This window comes from Poecilia formosa, unplaced genomic scaffold (genome assembly GCF_000485575.1).
Source record: "Poecilia formosa unplaced genomic scaffold, Poecilia_formosa-5.1.2 Scaffold149, whole genome shotgun sequence".
NCBI classification, from domain to species: domain Eukaryota; kingdom Metazoa; phylum Chordata; class Actinopteri; order Cyprinodontiformes; family Poeciliidae; genus Poecilia; species Poecilia formosa.
In genome coordinates, this window is record NW_006800088.1 from 1,135,309 (window position 1) to 1,160,167 (window position 24,859).

Consider the following 24,859-nt stretch of genomic DNA (forward strand, 5'->3'; position numbering starts at 1 on the left):
TTATTTAAGTAAGACCAAGTTTAAGGCACTTCCCCAGGGCGTCAAAGCGTCAGGGGGCGGTCTGAATGCTAAACGACAATAAAAAAAACAATCAGCTGCACCCCAATTAAGTTTTTTATTTTTTTATTTTTTTTACATTTCCTTCCAGCCCAAGTTATAAAAAACTGATAAATGAAAGAAACTATGAGTGTACACCACAACCGGGTGATGATCCTGAACTGTGTCACCAAATATAGATTATCACTTTAGTGTTAAAGCTGTGACTCTTGCATCCGTCCGGTGCTCTCTCCCTAAACAACTCTCACACACCTTGGGCCGGCTCTGCCCTCCAGTTTAAACAGTATGTTCACAACTGAGCCGCAGGCAGCCATTTATTTTGTCCGTTCCCACACGCCAGGGGCATCTTTGATAAAAACCCGCTCTGTGGGGGGCGCTGACATCTCGAAGGGCAGATCTAAGATATGGGATTGCCACTGGTTGCAGAATGTCAGCTTTGTATTTTCCTCTGCACTTCAATCAAGACGACGAGGCTATAAGGGAAATACCATCACACATCGTCGCCGTTCTTCGTGAGCACAACCAACCTGCTCAACTTTTCACATTTTCAACCCTCAGATGTGTTTTCCTTGTAGATGTGGCGAATAAATGGATAAATTAATTAACACTATGAGGCATTGTCGCAAGAAAGATGGAAAACAGCCAAAACATATTTTCTTGGTACACTCTGAACAGGACAGCAGTCTATTACAGGTCTTACGCCCAGGCATGCACACACTCAAACTCTGAAGCGGTTTTAAATCTCTGTTTAATAAAACCATCAACCTCTACAGCCGTCCTGAGTGGAGACGCTGTGTGTGTTTGGTTCCTTCAGCAGCCTCCCCAACTACATCCACTCATCTTACCAGCATCATTATTCAGTTCTTTTGGCTTTCACACAGCTGCTCTACTAATTCATACACATTTTGGTGTCCATCTATCCCACTGGTTGTTTTCCACTAATCTGAGATTGGGTTGCTGAGGTAACGGATGCAGAAGAGAGGCCCAGATTTACTTCTAACCAGCCACACCCTTCATGGGGGATTCAATGGGCCATAAGGAGAGTAAAGTCCCTCCAAAGACTTCTGGGTCTTCCTCGGTCTCCTCTAAGTGAGACCGGCCAGGAGATTTTCTGGTCTGATATTTGAGCCACATCAACAGAGGAGCAGCAGCTCTACTCTCACCCCAACTTTCAGAGGAAACTAGTTTTTGTCGGTCTTGATCCAGAACATCATGACCACATGAGGGTTAGAACCTAGACAGGCCGGTAAATAGACAACTTCCATTTTTATCTCAACTTTCCTTCATCACAACAGACTGGAGTAGTGACAAATTACAGCCAACAAGAGTCCAAATGGTCCACCGATCTCCTCCATTCTGCCATTGCTCCTGAACAAGATGCAGAGATACTTACGTTCCTCGCCTTGAGCCAAAGACAGCAGACTCTCATCCCAGCTGTGAACAGAACTACATCATCTGCAAAAAGTAAAGCAGTTTATTTTTTTAACGGGTTTGAGACGATGGTCATACAAAACTCCTTAATTCGGATGTCTATGTTTACACTAAAAGAAAGCAGCTGAGAGTTTTCTCTGAGTTTTTTCATTAAAGAAGTTTGGAAAACATCCTATGCTGAGTGTAATTCACAACGCTCCTCTGAAAATCCCCACAACTTCCACTTCTAACATAAAGTTTTTCTGTCAGCCTTCTGTCGGCTGAGGAAACCCAAATATGTTGTTAGCAGAGACCCCCACTTTGCTTGAGCTTAAATGATTCACAACCTGCTAAGCTTTTGCATCAGATCTCTGTAACTTCCTGTGAAATACGTCACCTAAATGTCAGCTGAATCAGTGGCATCCCAACTTCATCTTCCAACTCGCGACTAACAGGGACTCAAACAAGCCCAAAGTACGGCTGTCGCACAACAAGCCACGGCACGCGTTGTAGGATTTATATTTTTAACTTATTACTACAAATATGGTAAAAAAAAAACAAAACAAAAAAAAACAATTCAAACAATCCATCAATTCTTAATATTTTCTCTTCAGGAGGAAAGCACTGATCAGACGGCTTGAATCCATCAGAGATCTAAGATCAGAGTTTATAGAAGACGCTTCCAAAACCTTCAAGATATGAAGGCAAACTGTGGGTCAAAATGGGTCAGGAGCTCACCTGAGTCATTTGTAAAACTAGTTCTTCCAAACAGGAGATGTCTTAAAGCTATCAGCACAAACTTTCCTACCAAGTATTGAAAAAACTTACATTCAAAACTTATTTAATATCTTCCCTTGTTATTCCAGGTAACTGAAGGATTATTTTTCCATTCCTGTGTATGCATGGATTACCTGGATTATAACAGACATGTGGGGCGAATTACATGTAAACAGATGTGTCCAAAACTTACTTTCCCTGCTGTGAATAACTGGCAGGATATTTGTTGATTTAAACCTTTTTTGTTTGACATCAAAAACCGACTTTAATCTCAAAGAATAAAGTCGATTTTAAGGGGAAAGGGAATATTTCTTTCTCCCTGTAATCAAGGCATACAGCTGGAGTGAGTGGCAAAAATTACAGTTATTGAATTAAATGTAACATTTATTGCCTGGTTTTTGTGTCATCACTAGGAGTGTTTACAACCTCCCATCCATCATGCACACTAGCCTCGTGTTGCTACATTACTGGCAGCACATAAAAGCTCCACTCTAACCGGGCAGGCACCACTGAGCATGCTCAGAGCGTCCTGCAGCCGGTCGAATCTGCTGTAGATGATGTACCGATCTAATGGAAAAAAAAAAGAAAAAAAGAACATCTTCTTAGGTATTTTTTAGAGGAGAAAATGTTCACGCTGAGTCAACGGTATGAGGATTTCTGCAGGATGTCTGCCTGAGCCTTCTCCTCCTCTTCCTCCTGCTGCTCACTGAGGAGGAGGAGGGAGAGGAGGAGAGGAGGAGGGAGAAGAGAAAGAGGCGGAGAGAAAGATGCAGCCTCATCAATAGAAAACTAGTTCTGATCCAGTTCAAACTAGTTCTGCTTTATTAGCCTGCGAGGAGATCTGCAGTTCCACTTTAAATGCTGCAGACAGAGGGCAGAATCGCACAGGGAGAGATCTGCACTTTGACTTTACGCAAACCAGCAAGCCTTTCGGTTTTCCAGTCCTCTTCCTTCCTTCCTTCCTTAATCTCTGTGCGTGCGTCATAAATTGATGTAAATGTGAATTCAGATCAATAAACAACTTCAGTAATCGAAAAACAATCAATGCAATATTACTGATTCGTCCGAGTGAGCTGCACCGGTAGCGGTTAAACACCGCCGAGCATGCGACAGGAGACAACAAAGAAGCAGCTCCGGCATCATCATCATCATCATCATCATCAACCCAACCACCGTCGCCTCAAAAAAAAAAAAAAAAGAAAAAGAAAAAAAAGCTGTGGGTTATTAATTTGCAACCAATGTTCAATAGATACTAATGGATGGGGCAGCAAGGCGAAGATAATCTCCGTGTAGGGAGAGATTTCTGGCAGAAGCAGGGTGGCGCGGCGGGCTGGAGAGACGGAGGGATCACTGCAGTGCAGCAGAGCTGTCACTCACAGCCCCATTGTGAGTCTGGCTCGCACAGCCAGCCTCCTCGGGGCTCGTTCTGTGGACAACTCCTGCTCTGATATGGATTTAAAGAAATCACACAAGGGCAGCTGTGTGTAACACAAAACAAGAATATTTCATCTGTATTTCAGTTCCTCTAAAGAACGCTGACAGTGTAAAACAATCCTTGTTTCGAATGGTCTGCAGTCGATCCGGCTGTGATGCAGCTCGCCTCCTGTCTGCATCACACAAAACGTCAGCCTCTGATTCCGCAGCGACGGGGCTTTACGCCCAGGGCAGAATGACCTGGGAGGGCGGCAGGAAGCAGAAACACCCAGGACTGAAGCAAAATCTCTGTTGGTCAAATCTGGGGTTAGTTATTCTGCTGTAAACTTAGATTCTGTAAAATAGCATCAATTGTGTTTAGAGAATCTAATATTTTCTGTCCATGTATTGATCAGTACTTCTTAAACTGATATTGACTTCTCCCCATTTCATAAAATAAATAACAGCTGCAAGAGGATGTCTTGCAAAAAAACTACATATATAAATACTGCAAAGCGTGTACTTTTCTAACTTAAATGCCAAGCATTTATTAAAAAAAAAACATTGATAAATAAAGATTTACAAAATGTATAAAATACAAATGTATTTTTTTATTTATAAAAAATATTTATTTTTGTAATTTAAAGTTAATTACTGAACCGTTTTATTCAGTTTTATATTAAACTGAATAAATATGGAAAAAATAAACATATTGATATATTTTTTATATGAATATGTAAACTATTATTTAAGCTGTAATTTATTATGTGTTAAACTTACCATTTTATTTATTTATTTCATATTTTCTGATATGGTCCATCAGGAAATCATCAAAAGTGACAGTCTGTCTCATCAGACGGAGCCAAACATCTGATTGGTTGACCTGCACAGCAGTTTATCTGCAGACCAATCACATTGCCCACTGAAGTGTTAGACCCGCCCACTGATGAGTACAGCTGACAGATTAAATAAATCATGACTTTGAAAAGGTTTACATTTTTAATTAAAGACCTACAGTTAATTACTAAAGTAGTTTAGAAAATTGTTGACAATCATAGATAATATAGATGCATAAATCTATTAAATTAATTCAGGTATTGTCAAGTTTATTGAACATATATCAATATAATTATCAAGTAATTTGTGTATTGAATTATGGCACTAATACACTTGGTCCTTAATACTAATTATAAGGTATCATGTTATGACTTAAACACAATAAAAATTCAAGACTGAATTAATAATGTGCATATTTAATTATTTGAATATTCAATAAGTTGACACATTTATGCAAACATGTGGTATTTATTTGACATCTTTCTTAAAGAGTTGTCTAAAATTTTAGATAAACATTGCTTTTACAAATTATTTTTTCTTATTAGATTTGTTTGATTATGGCAGTTTTGATAAATTATTTCTAGTCAAAGTGATCCAAACATTTGATTGAACATTTTATTGGCTGCTATTGACATATTTTTACATTGTAAGGCTAAAAGACGAGATAAATTCAAGATGTGCTTTCACATGACTAATTATTTCAACACTGAAACAATGCATTTTAACTATATTTAACTTTTAACTAAAATTTTTCATTCGTAATTATTTGATTAGGGATTTAATTTTTTTTTTTTAAATTACTTAAGGATATAATGTATTTTAAATATTTATTTGATGACTAAAGACACCCCCAAGCCCCCCCTGGTGGCGCCTCTGAAGAAAAACCAGCCTCTCTGCGCATCACCATCTCACCCCTCCTCATGAGCCCACTTTCTCGAAATACATCCTTCGCGCAGCACACACCAGCTTGTTCTCGTCCCTCATCACCGCCCTCCTCCCTCGGCCGCCGGCATCCAATCTGAGTGGGCGGGAGGACCTCCCCAACCCCTGAACCCGCGTCTATACCCGCCCCTGCGCGCTTATAAAACCGGCCCGGATCGCGCCGGAAAGTCTTGGGTCTTCAGAATCGCTCAGGGTTGCAGCAGAACATCCCCCCTCCTCCGTCTTATCCCTCCCCTCTCCATCATCCTCTCACTGTTTTTAGGAGACTCTTTTTACGCATCATCCATCTTCACCCCATCCACCACCACCACCACCACACTCCACAACTGTAGCGGGACCGTCTTTCTGCAGGCCAGTTGCATGCATTGTTCGTCTCCCAAAATGGTTTGCGAGACTAAAATCGTTGCGGACGAACACGAGGCTATACCTGGGACCAAAAAAGAGCCGATGATGTGGGGCTCCCCGGCGGCCCCCGGCGCGGCTCTGAGCCCCGCCGCCGAGCCCAAGGATGTGCGGAGGGACGGGGTGTTTATCCGCGAGTTCGAGCGGGAGGACCAGGAGGAGGTGCTGCGCATCTTCCACGAGGGCATCATGGAGCGGATACCCAACTCGGCGTTCAGGGGGATCTGGCAGCAGCCCCGGACCCAGTTCTTATACGCCTTTCTGACAGGTGAGCGGTCAAAGGAGCCCCCTCCGCCCCCACTGTAAATCTATATGGTAGCTCCAATCTGATTTAATTATAGTCGCAATCCAGCACCACACAATGCGCAGTTAGTTACGCAGAAATCTGTTGCCGCTTTTAAACTTTGCCCACCGGCCCACCGGCGCTCTGCTCCACCACGCAGCCAACAAAAGGCATGCCAGGCGCATGGAGCATGTGTAGAGAGGCTGATGGTGCTGATGCTGTGGTCACATGCCGGCGTGACTTCAATGAATGAGGGAGTCAGTTTGACGATCGGCCCACAGGGTGCGCCCATCGCTCAGAAAATTAAAACAAAAGGACGGACAGAAAAAGAGAGGAGGAAGAAAAGAAAGAAACAAAGAAAGAAAGAAAGGGAATTAAATCCCCTCCATGCGCCACTGAATTTCTCTCTTTTGTTTATTCAAATTAAAACCTCGTGACTAGGCGAGGTGCCAGGAAGACATAACAGATTCCTACCGCTAAATCCTGTGAAAGTTATTAGAGAAAAAAGCAACAACAAATGTTTGCTTTAAACATTAAAAATGTTTCACTCTGCTGAGTAAATAGTTGCGTGCAGCTCAACATGCGATGCGTCCCATCTATCACAGTTGTCTGTTTCCCTTTGCGCCCCCTAGCGTCGCACCCGACTAATTTCCAATCACGTAAAAAAAAAAAAAATTTGATTTGATGCAATCACACCTTACTAGCACGCTCCGCTCTGGAAGATTCAGAAAGAGGTAAAAATAACAATGAAATTTCTCTTGGTATTGCAGCTAAACTCGTTTGTCTTTCTCAGGGTTCCTATACATCCTTAATGTGAAAATTCAGGTGGTGATCAGTTACTGAGTATGAAGTTCACCATAAAATCAACTGCAAATGTTTGCGTAGAGGTCAGGCTTTCAATAAAAAAAAAAACTAGTTGGATGGATATAAAAATGGATGAATTTGTGGATGATGTAAATAATGAGGCAGGAATCGAAATCTAGAAGCAGCTAGTGGTTTCAGCTGGAAATGCCAAACTTCCCCGGAGTGTGTTGGAACGCTGGATACAGGATAACGCCACTCATCATCAACAAACTGTTCACGTTTCTCCACTGTGATGTCGCCATGCTGTCTAAGTTGAACCTTTGCTGTTCTGTGTCTGTTGTTGGATTCAAACCCTGCCAAAAATCAAACTTGTGATTCTCTCTTCTGACAGGTTTCGTTTACTTTTCTTCCATTTCTCCATAGTAATGTGCTTTTACGTGACCAAATCTGTCACGCTGACCTGCTGTGCACCGCTCATTCTCATGGGTGCGCGCTACTACTACAGCAGGAAAGTTATCCAGAATTATTTGGACTGTGCTCTGAACACGGACATGGCTGACATTAAGGCCTATTACATGAAACCCACAGGTAAGGAACCGCTTCTACTCGCTGACGTCCCATTGGTGTGTGTGTGTGTGTGTGTGATTTTGTCAGTAGGAGGCTCCATCCGCAGTGTTACGAAATAAATCCAAAGGACCGGTGAAGATTAGGCCTAATGCTCGCCTGGGCTCGCTTTACACAGCAGCTTTAAATTAGCGGAGAGGATGAAGCCAAATAAAAGTCAGTGTGACTGACAGAACACAGTTTAGTCCTCAGGCAGAGGAAAACAGTTAAATATGCCTTCCTTCCTCGTTGTTCTCACCCCTCCTCCCTGAGTGTTTTCTTGCTCCTTCCCCCCACCGGCTTCCTCTCCTTGCTGCTCTCGGCCTCTGGAGTGGGGGTAGAGGGCACCGCAAGGCCTATTGATCGCACCGAGGAGACTGCTGATACTCTCTCTGCAGCGAGCTCGGTGTCGTCGAGCCTCATTTCCTCCACTAAGGTTTCTAATTAGAAAAGATCGATCGAACTATTTATCCTCCTCCGGCCACCTACAAATATGCGTCGGGTTTACCACATTCCCCCGCCTCGCCTTCGACGCACATGGCCGACACCGAAAACAGGTGAGAGTAAAGCCAGTCGATTGCCTTCCCATTGTGTGCCGCTCTCCAGCGCTGCGCCCGCTGGCCTGGTAATCCACAGCGCACAGTTGCAGTTTAGCATTCCCATTATTGCCGCAGAGCCGCGGCGGTTCAGAGGGGGTCAGGCGACGCTGCTCCTGGACAATGCTAATGATTACAGCCGCGCAAGCCGAGCGGACCCAGAGGGACGAAACGCCGGGGTCCGATGGAGAGGCACGACTTAACGCTGCTGTCATTCGTTACACAAATTTGTGCTGCTTTTGCTACATTACAACCAAACACTTCAATCTTTTATAGGATAGAGCAACACAAAGTAGAGCACAGTTCAGATGGGAAAAGGACAATTGTTTTATAAATGGAGATAATATTCAGCCCCTTTTACAGCAATAACTTCAAGAAAAAGATCCAGCTCAACCAACTGCTTTAGCAAACACTAGCCACCTCTCTATAATTGCGCAAATTGGGATTAAATATATAATTATACAAATAAATTCACTTACTGGAAACAAGCCAATTAAAAAAAAAAAAAAAACTCAGATTTTTCGATAAAAAGTTTATGCAATAGGATGAGGTGGTTTTCCGGCTGCATCAAAATTATTTTGCAAAACTGCAATGCATCACACGAGTCATGTGATCAAAACATGATCACATGACATGAGTAGATGCTGCTACTGGCGGAAAAGACGGAGAAGACAACAGGAAGTGGTAGCAGGAGGACGGCGCAGCATTTTTTTAAAACCGCTTGTCGCGGATACAAACTTATTTACATGTGATTTTGATTGTGTTTCTTATTTAGTGGAAACACTGATGTTGTGTTTTTATGACATTAGGGAAATATCAGCCAAGTTTTGCTGGAAACTCAGCTGGTGTTTTTATTTATTTGATTTAAACTCAAGCATGAATCCAGCTGTTCTGTGAAGTTTTCAGAGATTTGTTAGAGAACATTAGAAAACAAGCAGCATCTTGGAGAAGGAGGAACACAGCAGGCAGGTCAGGGAGAGAGAGCTGTGAAGACGTTTAAAGTCGGAATAATTTATAAAACAATCCATCGTCTTTCTGAACCGCCACTGCTCAGATGTCTTAAACGTAGAACCTGCCACATTATGACTTGTCCAAGTCTCCGTGAGCCTGTCCCCGCCTCCAGATGAAATAAGCTCTGACCTCTAACCTGTTCATCTGTTCCAGTTCTTCTTCTGCTGAGCGTTTTAATGCAAACGCCTGCAGCGATTCCCATAAACACTGTGGCTTATTGATTCCTACCTGCTAACGTGCTAAAAGCTGCGCAGCGACATGACAGTTTAAACTGATTGTGGTGCAGTCGTGTGCTCAACTTTTCCTCCATCTTTATTAATGAACATGGGTGTGACGGGGTAAACACCCTGAACAGGACGGCAGCAGATACGGCAGAGCTTGGCGAGACACGTCTTTATGTTATCAAGGCAAAAATAATCTCCTAGTCTGCAACAATCATTTACTGGAAATAGGATCTATCTATCTATCTATCTATCTATCTATCTATATAGATAGATCTATATACACAGATTTAATTTTACATTCAAAGTTATTGGTTTCTATCATCAAAAATCTATATTGCTGACTCTCTACTGCAGTTTTCTCAGTCAACATTTAGAAGGAGCTGGATTACTTAACCTTTTAAATTGGTCAATATGAGTTTTAGTCATTATGTATTCATGTTCATCTGCTTTTCTTATCTCACTTCAAATGAATCTCTTTAATGATTGAACCCATGGGGTTAACTGGTTTAAAACACGTGAAGCTGACTGAAAAAGCAACGAGCACAGGGTTACACCGTCAATACGTAACCCTGGAAATAAAAGCAAACTCTGTCCGACTCCAGCAACACCTGCTGTGTACCAACACTGGTGTGGTTTCATAACCACAAGATAAGACGACAGATTAGAGAAAACAAAAATAAAAGTGCTTGAAGGAGAGGCAGGATAGAAAGAGAAGCAATGAAAAGGATTAATGTTTATATGTATTAGGATAAAGACACCAGGAGCTTCCTGGTCACCAGCTGGATAAGGAGAGAGAATATCTCAGATTTAAAAGGCACACCTCCTCTAGCGCTTTCTGTCGTTGTATTTTGAACCACTGTGCTTCCTTTCTTCCACGTGATCCACGATCCGGACACAAAGGAAGTAATGTCTCCAGTGAAAAGCCGTCTAAAGTGTTGACTGGTAGGAGGATACAGATGTAGTTCCCTAATTTCAACAAAAAAATGTATGAAGAGTTTTAAGATATTTCTTTTAGATAAAAGAAAATGCAGATATAGAAAACATCAGAATGATTTGCATTTCTAAGTGTTGAAGATGGATAAGCTGAAGTAAATAATCCACAAGCATTGACTTTCTTCGCTCTACCACTTTGTAGCACAATGTGATCACCAGCTCACTTAGGCTCCCGCAGAGTTTTTTGGCAATGTTGAATAAAACCAGCAACATGAGCATCACAACTCTGAGTTGTAATATATATATACCACACATAAAAACAAATTTATTTGTACTGACTGCATAATAATGCTATTTAATCTCTTGTTAAGCTATGCAGTGGCTTTGTCTGCACTGATGAAGATTCATCAGTGCAGACATGCTGAAAGCCTGAAGTAGCTGACACAGCAGGGGGCCTGGCAACCTCTAAAGTAATTCAGCTAATTAGGGACAATCAAGAGGACAAATAAGTTTTCTGCTACAGATTATTTGGCTTCAGTTCAGAAAAAGAAACATAAGATAGCCATGCTATGGCCAAACTTTGTCCTGAACATAGCACAACCTATTTAGTACCAATTATTCACAGTTCTTAATTTCCCCATGTATGGAACATTATAAAATATATTCTTGGATACACAAACATAAATGACAAGAGAATAAAGAAAATGTGACATTACAATTATGGAAAAAACATAGTGAATCAGTAGAAAAATTAAAAACTAATCAATTTCATTTTCAAGTTCTCTGAAACATCACACACACATTGTGAGACTTTAAAGACGACAACACTGCAGAAATCTTTGCACTTCCTTCCATCCTTGATGCAGACGTGCGTCTGGTTTATCCAGTGTTTGTAAGAAGTGGTAATCATTAATAATGCACTGAAGTCTCACTATCCTTCTCTAGTGTTTTACGTTGCCATTAAATCAATACTTAACTGAGGCGCACATTGGAGAGACTAAATGGTGTGTCATCAGCAGCTTCATTAATTGTCATGTTGAGCTTTTTCTGAGGCGATAAATTGAAAGGATTAATCATTACATAAAAGCCTGTTGTTTTTATCTGACCGATTACTTGTCCCCTGTAAAGATTAAGAGTTTGCAGTTAAAGTCGAATAAATCTAGACATTGCACTGATGGGAAAAGTTAGTTTTTAGAGCCTTGGAAAACCTCATGAACATTTTCCATGTTTGTGCTGTCACAACTACAAACGTCAATGTTTCTCATCAGGACATGTAGAACCAACATAAAGTTACTATGTGGTTGTGATGTGGAAGGAAAGTGATGCAAGGTTCTCAAATGTTTTCAATCCTTTGAGTCAGTACTTTACAAAACCAGCTTCTGATGCTGAGGCTGAAATTGTTGCCGTACTTTCAATAAAACTTCACTTAGACTTTAAATAATCGCAACACTTGACCCTACTTTAATCTGAAAACCACCACATTGTAGGTTTTATTGCATGTTTAGAGTCATTGTCCTGCTGGAACTTTCCTCTACTTTGGGATGTCTGTCACATAAAATGCCATTAAAGTACATTTTCGATCGCTATGAAAACTGATTCAGTGATGCATTTGTTGAGCTTTTTCCATTGTAAGTGATATTATTTTGGTCTTGCATGTAAGATTTAAGTTTAGTAACTTTTTGACGATTTTTGAACATTCGGATGAATGCATTAACATGAAAATAATGACCTGGACACAGCGAAGACTGAGTTCATGCAGGTTTCACCAACTCAAACTTTAAAGACCATTATGACAAACATCTGAGGCCGAAATCACTATATAACAATGAATGCATTAGCAGCTTGTTACCTGTAGGCGCAGTGAGCAAAAGCCTACATAGAATATATGAGTTTAAAAAATCCTGCCATGTCAAAATTTAAGACCTGTAATTACTTATTTAAAGGTAACTTACATCTTCTTGAATTAAGACATTTTAAGGCCTTAATTTTAGATTACGGATGCACTGGCACCCTGTAAGAGTAGCGTGTTTGAAAATTAAGGCACAAGTCATTCAACCTGCAAAGGTTGCATGCTGATGGGCAGCGAGGCTAAAACTGAAATGCACACAGCGAGAGCTCCTGATGGAGATTTCAAAGCAGAGCGAGAGAGAGAGAGGGAGAGAGGGAGAGAGAGAGAGCGAGCGAGAATGTCTGCAAAATGTCACATCAAGGCAGCAATCTTCTCTGCAGCGCCGTTCAGGCTGTGATGAAAACGACTTCTGTTTCAAATCCTCACTTCTCAACAAATGAATTATTTATTTACTGCGTTTCTGCACACGTGCACAACGTCTGACAGTCCGCTCTCATTTAACGGGGGGAGGAGAAAAACTGCTGATGCTTGAGTTCCCTGTGACAGGCGAATCCATTCCTGCAGCGTGAACTTTGACCTAAAGCGCGGGGCGTTTCTTAGAGAGCGCATCAAGGAGGCTGTTATGCATGGCTAGATAATTTTATTAATGTAAAAAAAATAAAACAAATAGATGAAATAAAAGCAATGAAATTTATAAATTCATTCAGCTTCTTATTGTTGTGTCGTGGAATTAAAGAAGACTTGCAAATTAAAATCGCTTTCTCCAAAAATGACAGTAAGCAGAGACAAACAATGCGACGCAGAGAACGGCGCTCTCCTGTTCTGAGCGTGTTCACGCAGCGCTCGTCTCTTTGTGGAAGTGAAGCTGAGTCTAGACGAAACGCTTATCAACTGAATTAGCCCTGCAGGTTTCATCTGAAGGAAACAAGAATAATCCTGTTAGCGATCAGATCCAATCCCCAATGCGCTCCTCTGGGTGTGTGTGTGTGTGTGTGTGTGTGTGCGCACAATTTGGGGGGATTTCATACAGGCTTCCAGTCAGAGTATCACTGAGTGTTTGACACTCCCACACTGATGCCAGTTCAGTGCAGTAATCTGATTTTTTTCTGCATGTAGGATGCATTACAAAGGATCTCCCCACTGCTCTTCCTCTTTTTCTTGCCTTCGTGTATTTCATCTGTTGACGTCCCCTCCCCTGCAGATTATTCATCATTCTTTGCTCCCCTCTTTGTGCTTGGATGTCCTTTAGGGATCATCACTATTACCGTCAACACAGAAGCCCCTCTAGTTCTACTCCTTCTTATCCAAGAGACATGAATAATTTCTTCTTTTTTTGTCCCTCTTTCCTTTCCTCCCCTCTTCCATGTCTTTTTTTCCCCGAGTGAGTAAGCTCATTCATTCGACTTGCACACAAACACTAAACCACTGGTGGTTAACTATAGCAATGCTGTCCCGAGCTCCTGCAGCTGCCAAGCTGCATCAACAGGGACCTCAATGCCTCAATGAAAAAAAAAAAGAGCTGTCCCTTCACATGCCTGTGCAGACAGTCTCCTGGCTTCACAAACTGCACGGCTTGGCTTTTTACCTTCTGCACACACTAATGAGCAGAAGCAAAAATAAATTCAGACCCAAAAACTACACGCAAGGTCTGACTAAACAGTTACAGCTTCAGCTGAAACATCTATAAAAAAAAATGCAACATTTGTATCAACTGATCTCTGTTTAAATATTCCCACAAATGCCTCAAAATCATTGTGAGGAGAGAAAATGACGAATATGCACGGGCCGGTGTAAACCAAAGTCAACATGCCACCATTTTATTTCAGCAAAATTATAAACACCTGCTATATTTAGCGGTTCTTTCCAAATGCTGACAGGGCAGAATATCACATCTTTTTGTCATTCTGTTCTTCACAGAGCAACGCAACAAGCTGATGTCAGACCGTCATGCTGTCTGCTCAAATACAACCTGCCGTCCACACGTTAACGTAACACACACATACTTTTATTAAACGCTTGAAAACGGTGATGGGTTAGAAAGAATCACAAGCGGATGCTTTATTTTGCATCACCTGTAAACATGTTCTCAGCTGCAGTCGATATGTCTCTCTAACTTCTTTTACAAAACAAAATAAGAGATGTAGTTGGGGCAGGAAAAAAAAAAGGGATATTTCAAGCAGTTTTCAGGTTTCCAGTGCAGCTCTCTGTCCCACGCGTTGTCTGTGAGGTTAAGTAATGTGCGCCGTCCTGTGAGCAGAGAGTCAGAGCGCCGCTTGCTGTCCTCAGGCCTGGCACAGGCTCAGCTCAGACAGATGGTCAGGAGGGCTTCATGAAGGCACAGCGTAAAGGAGTCGACGCTGCAGCTTTGACTGCTGCTCAGGATAAACTTTCAGCTCACGATACGAGTCGACTCCGTGAGCTACGAGAGGAGTTTGATTTACCAAACATCAACTCACGTTAACGTGCTGTCATTAACTTAAAATGTTCTTTGTTCTGAATTGAATCAAACTGCTTAGGCTCCCAAGAGAAAGGAAGAATTAATTTAGATTTAAAATATGAATGGACAGAAATAAAAAGGCAAATCAGTGAGGAAGCAGGAAGGAAGGCTGGAGTGAGTGAGCTACACCAACTTTTTATTCGCACAAAACTAATACAACTTGTTTTCTTCTGTGACCGATTCTTTTATAAATCAATTGTATTTATTGCACCACATAACTAACTAATGGTGGGAATAAAGAAATTAAAAAAAGAAGACAGGAAGGAAGGAAAAAGCCTGTAGCGAGGACAACTGGCTGTACATAACCAGCCATTTATTAAAGTCTATAATTGAGGTAAATTTTATGATTATTCACTTCTTCTATCTAGTTTTTTTAATTTTTAAACTGTTCTCCATTGAAGCTGCTTTCATTTTAAACTTGAGCTGAGGATGTTTATCACGTTTATGTAGAAATCCCACCTTCAGCGACGCGGAGCCATTAGCGAACCAGTGTTTGCACAGAGGGAACATGGGACCGCCTGCTGCTAGCCGCGCCTCGCACATCACAGAGGTTTTGTTCCGCAACAGAGGCGTCCGGATGGGCTTAACACGGGCCTGCAGAGGCATCCAAATCCCTGCTAACACCTGGGACTCCAGCGCAGGCCGGTGTCATTGTCAGCTGTTTCTGTGTGTGACGGCGTGAGATGCTCAGCTGAAACAAACAAACAAACAGACAGAGGAGTTGTGTAAAGGCAGAGAGAGAGAGAGGCTGGATTTAGAGGTAATCGACTGCAGGTCAGAGGTCAGGCTCAGCCCGTCATGGAATCGTCTGAGTTAGTTTATCTGTAGCAAACAGATGGGATTTTGGCAGGAAAGCTTGTAACTGCGGCCAACAACGTGTGGCTTTAGTCAAAAGGGCGTTTCAGCATAGTTACAGAAAACTGTTTTAAAAATAAAGAAAGTAACGATTATAACAAAGATCTTATGAAAGTTCTTACTGTATGCCAGTCTAATGCGTGTTATTATCTTTGAAAAGGAAAATTAGCTCACTATTGCCCAGCTGAACACATCAGAAGTGGCATCTTGGATGACATGAAAGTTGATATTTGTGGTTCTCATGGTGGAGCTGCATAATCTTCTGACAGGTTGCCCTAACCTTGGACCTGTGTGTGTGTGTGTGTGTGTCTGACAAAGTCTTTTTTGTCTCTGTGTTTCATTTACAGTGCAAGCTGATCTAAAAGACTGAATCTTTGTGTTTCACTTTGTAGTTTTTTTTTATTATTATTATTATTTGACAAATATGATTTAAATGCAACTGATAAACTGCAGCCAACAGGTCGGAAACGGTTTAATTTCTTTCAGTTTCTTTGCTTTTCCACTTAGCTTCTGAGTCCATATTGACCATCTGTAATCCCAGAGCTTTTAATTAGTGGAGTCTTAATGAATAGCTAATGCCATTAGACACCAGAGACTGGTCATTAATCAAATCCCTGTACGCCTCACTCTGGTTTTCTATGTTTTGGTGTTTTAAGCAGATTCAACCCAGTGCTGTCTAAATGCAGCAGCAGGATGTTCTGATCGCTTACCTTTGGATTTTCTGTCAGAGAAAATAAAGTCAGATATTTTACAGTGTAGTTTGGTAGCAATATGCTGTTAGCTGCAGTTTAGGCATCTCTTCCCCACAATGTAATTTAAGATTAAACATTTTGTCTGTACCGATCTGATACTAAGTTAAAGTGATTGAAATCCATGGAGTTCAGTAAAATACATGCAATCAGTGTTACATGATCTACATTAGCCTGATTGCATCCTGGATAGTATCTGCATTCACTGCAGCCTCATGTTTGACTTATTAATATAAATGGAGCCATAAATATAAAAGGTAAAAGTTTAAACAGTTTAATGCCAAACGGTTAGTGTTTGATTTTTATCTAGGCACCAAATCTTTGAGATTAAATAAAATAGCGCGTTTATCTTAAAGGAATAATTCAACATTTTTAAAGCATTTTTAGAGTTTTTGTAAATTGTTAAACTACAAACAGCAGATAGAGGCTAGTTTTACAGAAGAAACAGTCTAACCTTGTACAAATTGGTTACTTTCTCATTAAGCTAACAAGCTAAGCTACAGGTTCTGGGTTGCTCCAGTGACATAGGTTTTTACTTTTTAAGACTTTTAAATCATTTCATTTGTCTTTAATAGCTTTAAGAATTGTAAAGGCCACATATTCAGCGAGTGTAATCTCTAAGCTTTTCCTCTTAACCCCCACCAGGCTCCTGCTTCTGGGTGGCGGTTCTGGACGGGCGCGTTGTGGGCATCGTGGCAGCGCAGGGCCACGAGGACGACAACACCGTGGAGCTGCGGCGCATGTCAGTGGACTCTCGCTACCGGGGCAAAGGCATCGCGAAGGCCCTGGGCCGCCGCGTTCTGGAGTACGCCGTGCGCAACAACTACGCCGCCGTGGTCCTCGGGACGACCGCCGTCAAGTTGGCCGCCCACAAGCTGTACGAGTCGCTGGGCTTCTGCAGGACGAGCCAGAGCGAGGACTACAGGCTACCCGGGATGAGCCGCTCGCCGCTGGAGAGGTTCTTCTTTCAGATCCGCCACAGCCGCTACCGCCTGCAGCTCCGTGAGGAGTGAGAGGTGACGGAGAGAGAGAGAGAGATGGAGGAGGGGGAGACGGAGGGAGAGAGGGACAGAGAGAGCAAACACCCTCCTTCACCTTTGAACCCCAACTGCATCCTCTCCTCTGACAGTTTTTATTTATTTTGAGTCGTAGTTATGTTTGAGTAACCCTTTTGCTATTTCATGGTGAAGTCACTAATGTTTTTTATCGTTACACTTTTCTTGCTATAGTTTTTGTATTTTAAGTTTACACACTCTGAGTATATATATTTTTAAGTTTCATTAACCTAACTTTTTGGCATTCTTGTCCCTCCCTCTCCATCGGAGAAATAAAACTACGTATTAGACATTTAGCTGGCATCCAAACCAATCACTGTCCGGCCTTTGACCCCAGATTATGTGGGGCAGATCAAACCCACCGGAGGGTCGGATGCGACGAGGTGGTTGAGATACGGTTTTCTTGAGAGGTGAAGAAGTTTAATAATTATTAGCAGCCCTGGTAAAAAAGTGTACAAAAGACAAATCTTCAAAGTAAATGGTTCTCGTTTTATCTTTCACGTTTCTCTAAAAACGTTGCCATACAAAGAGAAACAATGGAAAAAAGTAAGACCTACTTCCATCGTTGCTTCAAAATAAGAGTCCAAACACATTTTCCCCACTAATTTCCTGATTTATTTACGTTCTCTTGTTTTTCCCATTCTGAAGACCGGCTAAGAGAAACGGGCCTCAGTGGCTGCGTTTCCATTGGCTACATAATTCGGCAAATTGTATCCAAAATAGATTTGCTTAATGGCAATTAAAAAAAAAAAGAAAAAAAAAGAAAAAGAAAAGTTTTTGCGCTAGAATGAGGTTGTTTTTCAACCTCAATGAAATTAGTGTATTTCACAAAACTGCTGCGGAAACATTTTCTGCCAACAACCGGATGTTACTACTGGCAGAAACGATGAAGAAAACGACAGGAAGTGGTGGAAGGATCTTGGCGAACAATCTTTTTCACGTGATCTGACTGCATTAAAGGAAGCAGCAAAACTGCGAAATTGTGTTTTTTTCTACATTAACGTGATATTAACAAAAACACAGGCCGTGTTACTTTATTTAACACCTCAGGAAAGAGGACGTCACGGATTACAAATTAAAAGCTTCAAACGCACTTACAAACTAAAAAAAAAAGGGTAGAAACTGCAAAACGTTTCAGTTAAATTGATGTAATAGGAATTATTTTTATTGACAATAATTAAGTGGTGATTTTGCTGACTAATTATTACATTTTAAGATTTCTTTTACACATCTCTACCAGGGGTGCACAGGTACTTTGTGTGTGCATTGTGATGTTTAATGTAACACAGAGGGAACTCGTTTGACAGCTGGCCTCCGTCTCAAAAAACCATATTGGAGCACAGCGAGAGCCGAGTCCCGCAGTGAGGTTTAAGGACGACAGGATGGCCACCAGAATATGCTCAGTGCGTCCTGTACACACTCAGCAACGCAGTGAATCCTCCTTAAACACTCGTCTCTATTGTCCTTTAAACCAACTACTAAACTTCTTCTCTTCTTGTTTTTAACTTATTTAATTGATGAACCGCTCGTTTTATCTCTTCGGAGCTGTGGATGGGTTTCTGGTTTTAAGGTTGAGGAAGGGTGGAGCTCAGAGCCTGAGTGTGTGTGTGTGTGTGATAACTGAGAGCTTGTCATGGCGTTTGTATGCGGATTCACGACGAGGCGAGTGTGGTTGACGTGACACCGAGCCTCGAGAGTGTGTGAGGAACCGTTTTCTTTGGCTAAAAGTCAAGTGTTAACTAACTTAAATTGCTTTATACGTGTGCTTATAAATTGTTTACTGATTAAATCAAGTTAAAGTCTAACATTTTGAATATGTTAACAGCCTAACTGGAAAATTTGTAATTTTCTAACTTTAACAAAGTTCCACGTTTAAATATGCAAATTTTACTGTCAAAACTACGACAATGACTAAGTAGCTGCAGTCTACGTTTAACAAACATTCAGGTTATTGGGTAAAACACGACTAACTAGCAATACTTTGAAATGTACAGTACATGACTGAGCACAAATTACAACCCAGTATTAGAACCCATGTATTGGCATGACCATCATCCCTTCTGTTCTGTGTTCCTACTGTGTATAGAGCTGAAAACTCATGTAGCAAACGCCGAAGTTTCTCTCGTACCTGCTTACTCCGACCGAACAACCAGCAGCAGATTCAGCAATCCATGACTCTGAGCCTAAGTTGTGTCATCAAACCATTTTATAAAGTTAGATGTACAGCAAAACATTAAAAAAAAAGCACATAATGGAAAAAAAAAATGGAACATCATCGTCACAAATCAGCACCACCCTCACTTTCCTTTACCCTCCTCCCTATTCATGAATCTGACTGCAACCCTGGGCTGGACCAAACAGCCAATGTCCACCCATAACCTTCCACGACCTTCTGCATGTGCCCCCCAACCCCAGAGCCTTGCTGCAAAGCTTTAATTACTTCATTTCAAACTGGTTGGACCAGTCCAAGACCCGGTCCCCGGTCAGAGATCGATGCGACGCCGCCTCTGCAGCGAGGGGACCGACTGGCGTCAGGTTGCACATGATGTACGGTTGCGTGTGTGCACGGGCGTGATGCGGAGGAGGCGGGCGCACAGGGCCGTGTGCGCGCTTGTGCAGCTGAGAGTTGGTGCAGATGTACAGATCATGCTTACCGACTGCGGCGCTGCCTGGACGACGTTATGCCCGCCAGCTCACCAACTGTAGAATGCAAACAGCAATGCAAGTGTGGCATGCCTCTGTACCCAGTGTGTGTCCGGTGCCTGCCCTGGAAATGCATAGGAGAAAAAAAAAACAAACATATGTACTATATAAAAGATATATATATATCTATATACATATATAAAATAAGAGAAAATACGCTTTTTTAAGACAAACATATGGGATAAATATGTGTTTCTTTAAAAAAAAGAAAAGAATAATTGTACCATCTGCATGAAATGTGTCTTTGAATGCAAATATAACTTTAAGGAGAGGAACTCTGACCACATGGCTACAGAAAACACTTGTTTACATTACTTTGAATGGACAAAATGATCTGTGATAATTATTACCAGCCACAAGTCAGTACTACAAATCTTTATGAGGACAAAACTCATCTAACAGCTGCAAGTTATTCAGAGTAAATCCATCACTGACTGAGGGAGAAGAAAGTTTGTTTCTTTCGTTGTCTTCTGTTAGATCCGCTTTGAAACGTTTAGAAGGCATTGGATCGAGGTGCAAAAAGCACAAATTACAAAATCCTGTAGGTGTTTACAAAACTACATGCACCAGCGGACCAAAGTAAAAGCTGAACTTCAAGTTTAGTGTATTTAAATATCTAAAACACTGTTTACTCTAGGCATGGGCCAGTGGGAGGTTCTCAGGGTGTAACCTTCAGTATGTTTTCACTGCATCACATTGTTTACGCAAAAAAAAAAAAATATTTCACATAATTTATTTGCTTTATTTAACTCAGAAAGGCAACTGTGATTTTTCCTGCTGCAGAAATAGTCTGATACATATATATTACATGTACAATTACAGTAATCAGGTGTATTATAATAATGTTGCTGATAACATTTATTTATGACTTGATATGTTGACCTTTGAAAAAAATGCAGAATAAACACCTGCTACTTTTAGGAGCAGTTTTCCAGTGCTTATTAGCGTTGATGTCAGCTGGTCAATTAGTCAGGTTATTTGCTCCGGTAGAGAAGACAGTCAGCTGCTTAACAAAAACTCCTTCTGCAGCTTTGAAACAGTATCACTACTGATGGTTTCCACGTTAACTCTGTCCAGAAATGTTTCAAACAACTTTCTATAACTTGTCAGTGAAGGAAAAGAAGAGGGTAAAGGATTGCTCAAATTTAAGTCGCTATAATGATGGAAAATGTGAGTGATTTTAAAATCTTACTTTTAAAATACATCTTGGCACACCCTAGATATCTGTAACTGGCCCATGCCTACATTTCAGCTAGTTTTGAATTCCACAGCAATGATTTTTGTTTGCATTAAACCAACAGACATAAAAAGCTAACCTCAGTTTGCTCTCAAAACACACATTTTATATCTCAGAAGCTAAAGGAGCCTCTTTTTTGTTTAAGCCGTGTGAAACAAAACACTCATCTTACACAACCACTCTGTTTCCTCACACTCTTTTGAGCAATACTTTCCTGATTTCACACTGAACTCCAAATCCACTAAACTAGCTACAGTGATAGGCAACATGTTAGCATCACAATAATTGGACCGTGCCATTTTACGCCAGATCCAACTCTGGTGTCACAACAGCGAGAAGTCAGTGGCGCTGACAGACGAGAGTTTGGAGCAGAAACATGTCAGACGACTTACTTTGTTGCAGATGAGACGGTCTTTCTGATCGCTGTGGGAAGAAGGAGAAACGCGTCAGCTCTGCTGCTGTCATTTTCCCAGCTTTAAGATTGAAAAGCTCTTTCACACATTTGGAGAGAAATCATTCATGCTGACAAGCATAATTAGGTAACATCATTCAAAACGCTTTTGCCAAGGCCTTTATACACAGGAATCAAACATGTGGACTGCATGGTTTAAACTAGTCTAAGGGCAAATTTTTGACTCCTAAAGACGAAGTGCACTGACTATACTATAATGCATTTACTTATGGTCTGAGCAATGTATGTTTTCTACTTCACGTGAATGCTTTGCCGTGTGAATCTTACCTCTTTTGAAGACTTGGTCTTGCATATCTAATGTTAGAATGTAGTGACTTGTATTGAACATCAGTGTTAGCTGGCATCTGCTGTACATTTAGTTATGCTCCATTCTTTTTAAATATTCTGCTGATGTACAATCCGAACAATGAGTTTATGTTGTATTTTTCTGTCTGAGGGAGAGAGTACGCTTTCTTTACGACGCTGATGTTTGATGGGCTTAGGGGAGGATCTCCTTTGATTGTTCTGCTTTTTGAAGCGGCCACATTACGTTTAAAAATGTGATCAGTTTTCTTTCAGTTTATGACTGAGGAAAGAAGCTCATGTTATNACAATTTGGGGGGATTTCATACAGGCTTCCAGTCAGAGTATCACTGAGTGTTTGACACTCCCACACTGATGCCAGTTCAGTGCAGTAATCTGATTTTTTTCTGCATGTAGGATGCATTACAAAGGATCTCCCCACTGCTCTTCCTCTTTTTCTTGCCTTCGTGTATTTCATCTGTTGACGTCCCCTCCCCTGCAGATTATTCATCATTCTTTGCTCCCCTCTTTGTGCTTGGATGTCCTTTAGGGATCATCACTATTACCGTCAACACAGAAGCCCCTCTAGTTCTACTCCTTCTTATCCAAGAGACATGAATAATTTCTTCTTTTTTTGTCCCTCTTTCCTTTCCTCCCCTCTTCCATGTCTTTTTTTCCCCGAGTGAGTAAGCTCATTCATTCGACTTGCACACAAACACTAAACCACTGGTGGTTAACTATAGCAATGCTGTCCCGAGCTCCTGCAGCTGCCAAGCTGCATCAACAGGGACCTCAATGCCTCAATGAAAAAAAAAAAGAGCTGTCCCTTCACATGCCTGTGCAGACAGTCTCCTGGCTTCACAAACTGCACGGCTTGGCTTTTTACCTTCTGCACACACTAATGAGCAGAAGCAAAAATAAATTCAGACCCAAAAACTACACGTAACCTCTGACTAAACAGTTACAGCTTCAGCTGAAACATCTATAAAAAAAAATGCAACATTTGTATCAACTGATCTCTGTTTAAATATTCCCACAAATGCCTCAAAATCATTGTGAGGAGAGAAAATGACGAATATGCACGGGCCGGTGTAAACCAAAGTCAACATGCCACCATTTTATTTCAGCAAAATTATAAACACCTGCTATATTTAGCGGTTCTTTCCAAATGCTGACAGGGCAGAATATCACATCTTTTTGTCATTCTGTTCTTCACAGAGCAACGCAACAAGCTGATGTCAGACCGTCATGCTGTCTGCTCAAATACAACCTGCCGTCCACACGTTAACGTAACACACACATACTTTTATTAAACGCTTGAAAACGGTGATGGGTTAGAAAGAATCACAAGCGGATGCTTTATTTTGCATCACCTGTAAACATGTTCTCAGCTGCAGTCGATATGTCTCTCTAACTTCTTTTACAAAACAAAATAAGAGATGTAGTTGGGGCAGGAAAAAAAAAAGGGATATTTCAAGCAGTTTTCAGGTTTCCAGTGCAGCTCTCTGTCCCACGCGTTGTCTGTGAGGTTAAGTAATGTGCGCCGTCCTGTGAGCAGAGAGTCAGAGCGCCGCTTGCTGTCCTCAGGCCTGGCACAGGCTCAGCTCAGACAGATGGTCAGGAGGGCTTCATGAAGGCACAGCGTAAAGGAGTCGACGCTGCAGCTTTGACTGCTGCTCAGGATAAACTTTCAGCTCACGATACGAGTCGACTCCGTGAGCTACGAGAGGAGTTTGATTTACCAAACATCAACTCACGTTAACGTGCTGTCATTAACTTAAAATGTTCTTTGTTCTGAATTGAATCAAACTGCTTAGGCTCCCAAGAGAAAGGAAGAATTAATTTAGATTTAAAATATGAATGGACAGAAATAAAAAGGCAAATCAGTGAGGAAACAGGAAGGAAGGCTGGAGTGAGTGAGCTACACCAACTTTTTATTCGCACAAAACTAATACAACTTGTTTTCTTCTGTGACCGATTCTTTTATAAATCAATTGTATTTATTGCACCACATAACTAATTAATGGTGGGAATAAAGAAATTAAAAAAAGAAGACAGGAAGGAAGGAAAAAGCCTGTAGCGAGGACAACTGGCTGTACATAGCCTGCCATTTATTAAAGTCTATAATTGAGGTAAATTTTATGATTATTCACTTCTTCTATCTAGTTTTTTTAATTTTTAAACTGTTCTCCATTGAAGCTGCTTTCATTTTAAACTTGAGCTGAGGATGTTTATCACGTTTATGTAGAAATCCCACCTTCAGCGACGCGGAGCCATTAGCGAACCAGTGTTTGCACAGAGGGAACATGGGACCGCCTGCTGCTAGCCGCGCCTCGCACATCACAGAGGTTTTGTTCCGCAACAGAGGCGTCCGGATGGGCTTAACACGGGCCTGCAGAGGCATCCAAATCCCTGCTAACACCTGGGACTCCAGCGCAGGCCGGTGTCATTGTCAGCTGTTTCTGTGTGTGACGGCGTGAGATGCTCAGCTGAAACAAACAAACAAACAGACAGAGGAGTTGTGTAAAGGCAGAGAGAGAGAGAGGCTGGATTTAGAGGTAATCGACTGCAGGTCAGAGGTCAGGCTCAGCCCGTCATGGAATCGTCTGAGTTAGTTTATCTGTAGCAAACAGATGGGATTTTGGCAGGAAAGCTTGTAACTGCGGCCAACAACGTGTGGCTTTAGTCAAAAGGGCGTTTCAGCATAGTTACAGAAAACTGTTTTAAAAATAAAGAAAGTAACGATTATAACAAAGATCTTATGAAAGTTCTTACTGTATGCCAGTCTAATGCGTGTTATTATCTTTGAAAAGGAAAATTAGCTCACTATTGCCCAGCTGAACACATCAGAAGTGGCATCTTGGATGA

The 24,859-nt window shown here is 41.4% G+C and overlaps 1 protein-coding gene across 1 annotated transcript; it reads left to right on the forward strand.

The window, feature by feature from the left end:
* Positions 1-5,423: 5,423 nt before the first annotated feature.
* On the forward strand, positions 5,424-22,297 carry nat8l (N-acetyltransferase 8-like). Its single transcript, XM_007563647.2, has 3 exons — positions 5,424-6,106; positions 7,349-7,513; positions 16,888-22,297. Exons 1-3 carry the CDS (start codon positions 5,797-5,799, stop codon positions 17,253-17,255), a joined length of 843 nt encoding a protein of 280 aa, XP_007563709.1. The 5' UTR covers positions 5,424-5,796; the 3' UTR covers positions 17,256-22,297.
* Positions 22,298-24,859: the final 2,562 nt, after the last annotated feature.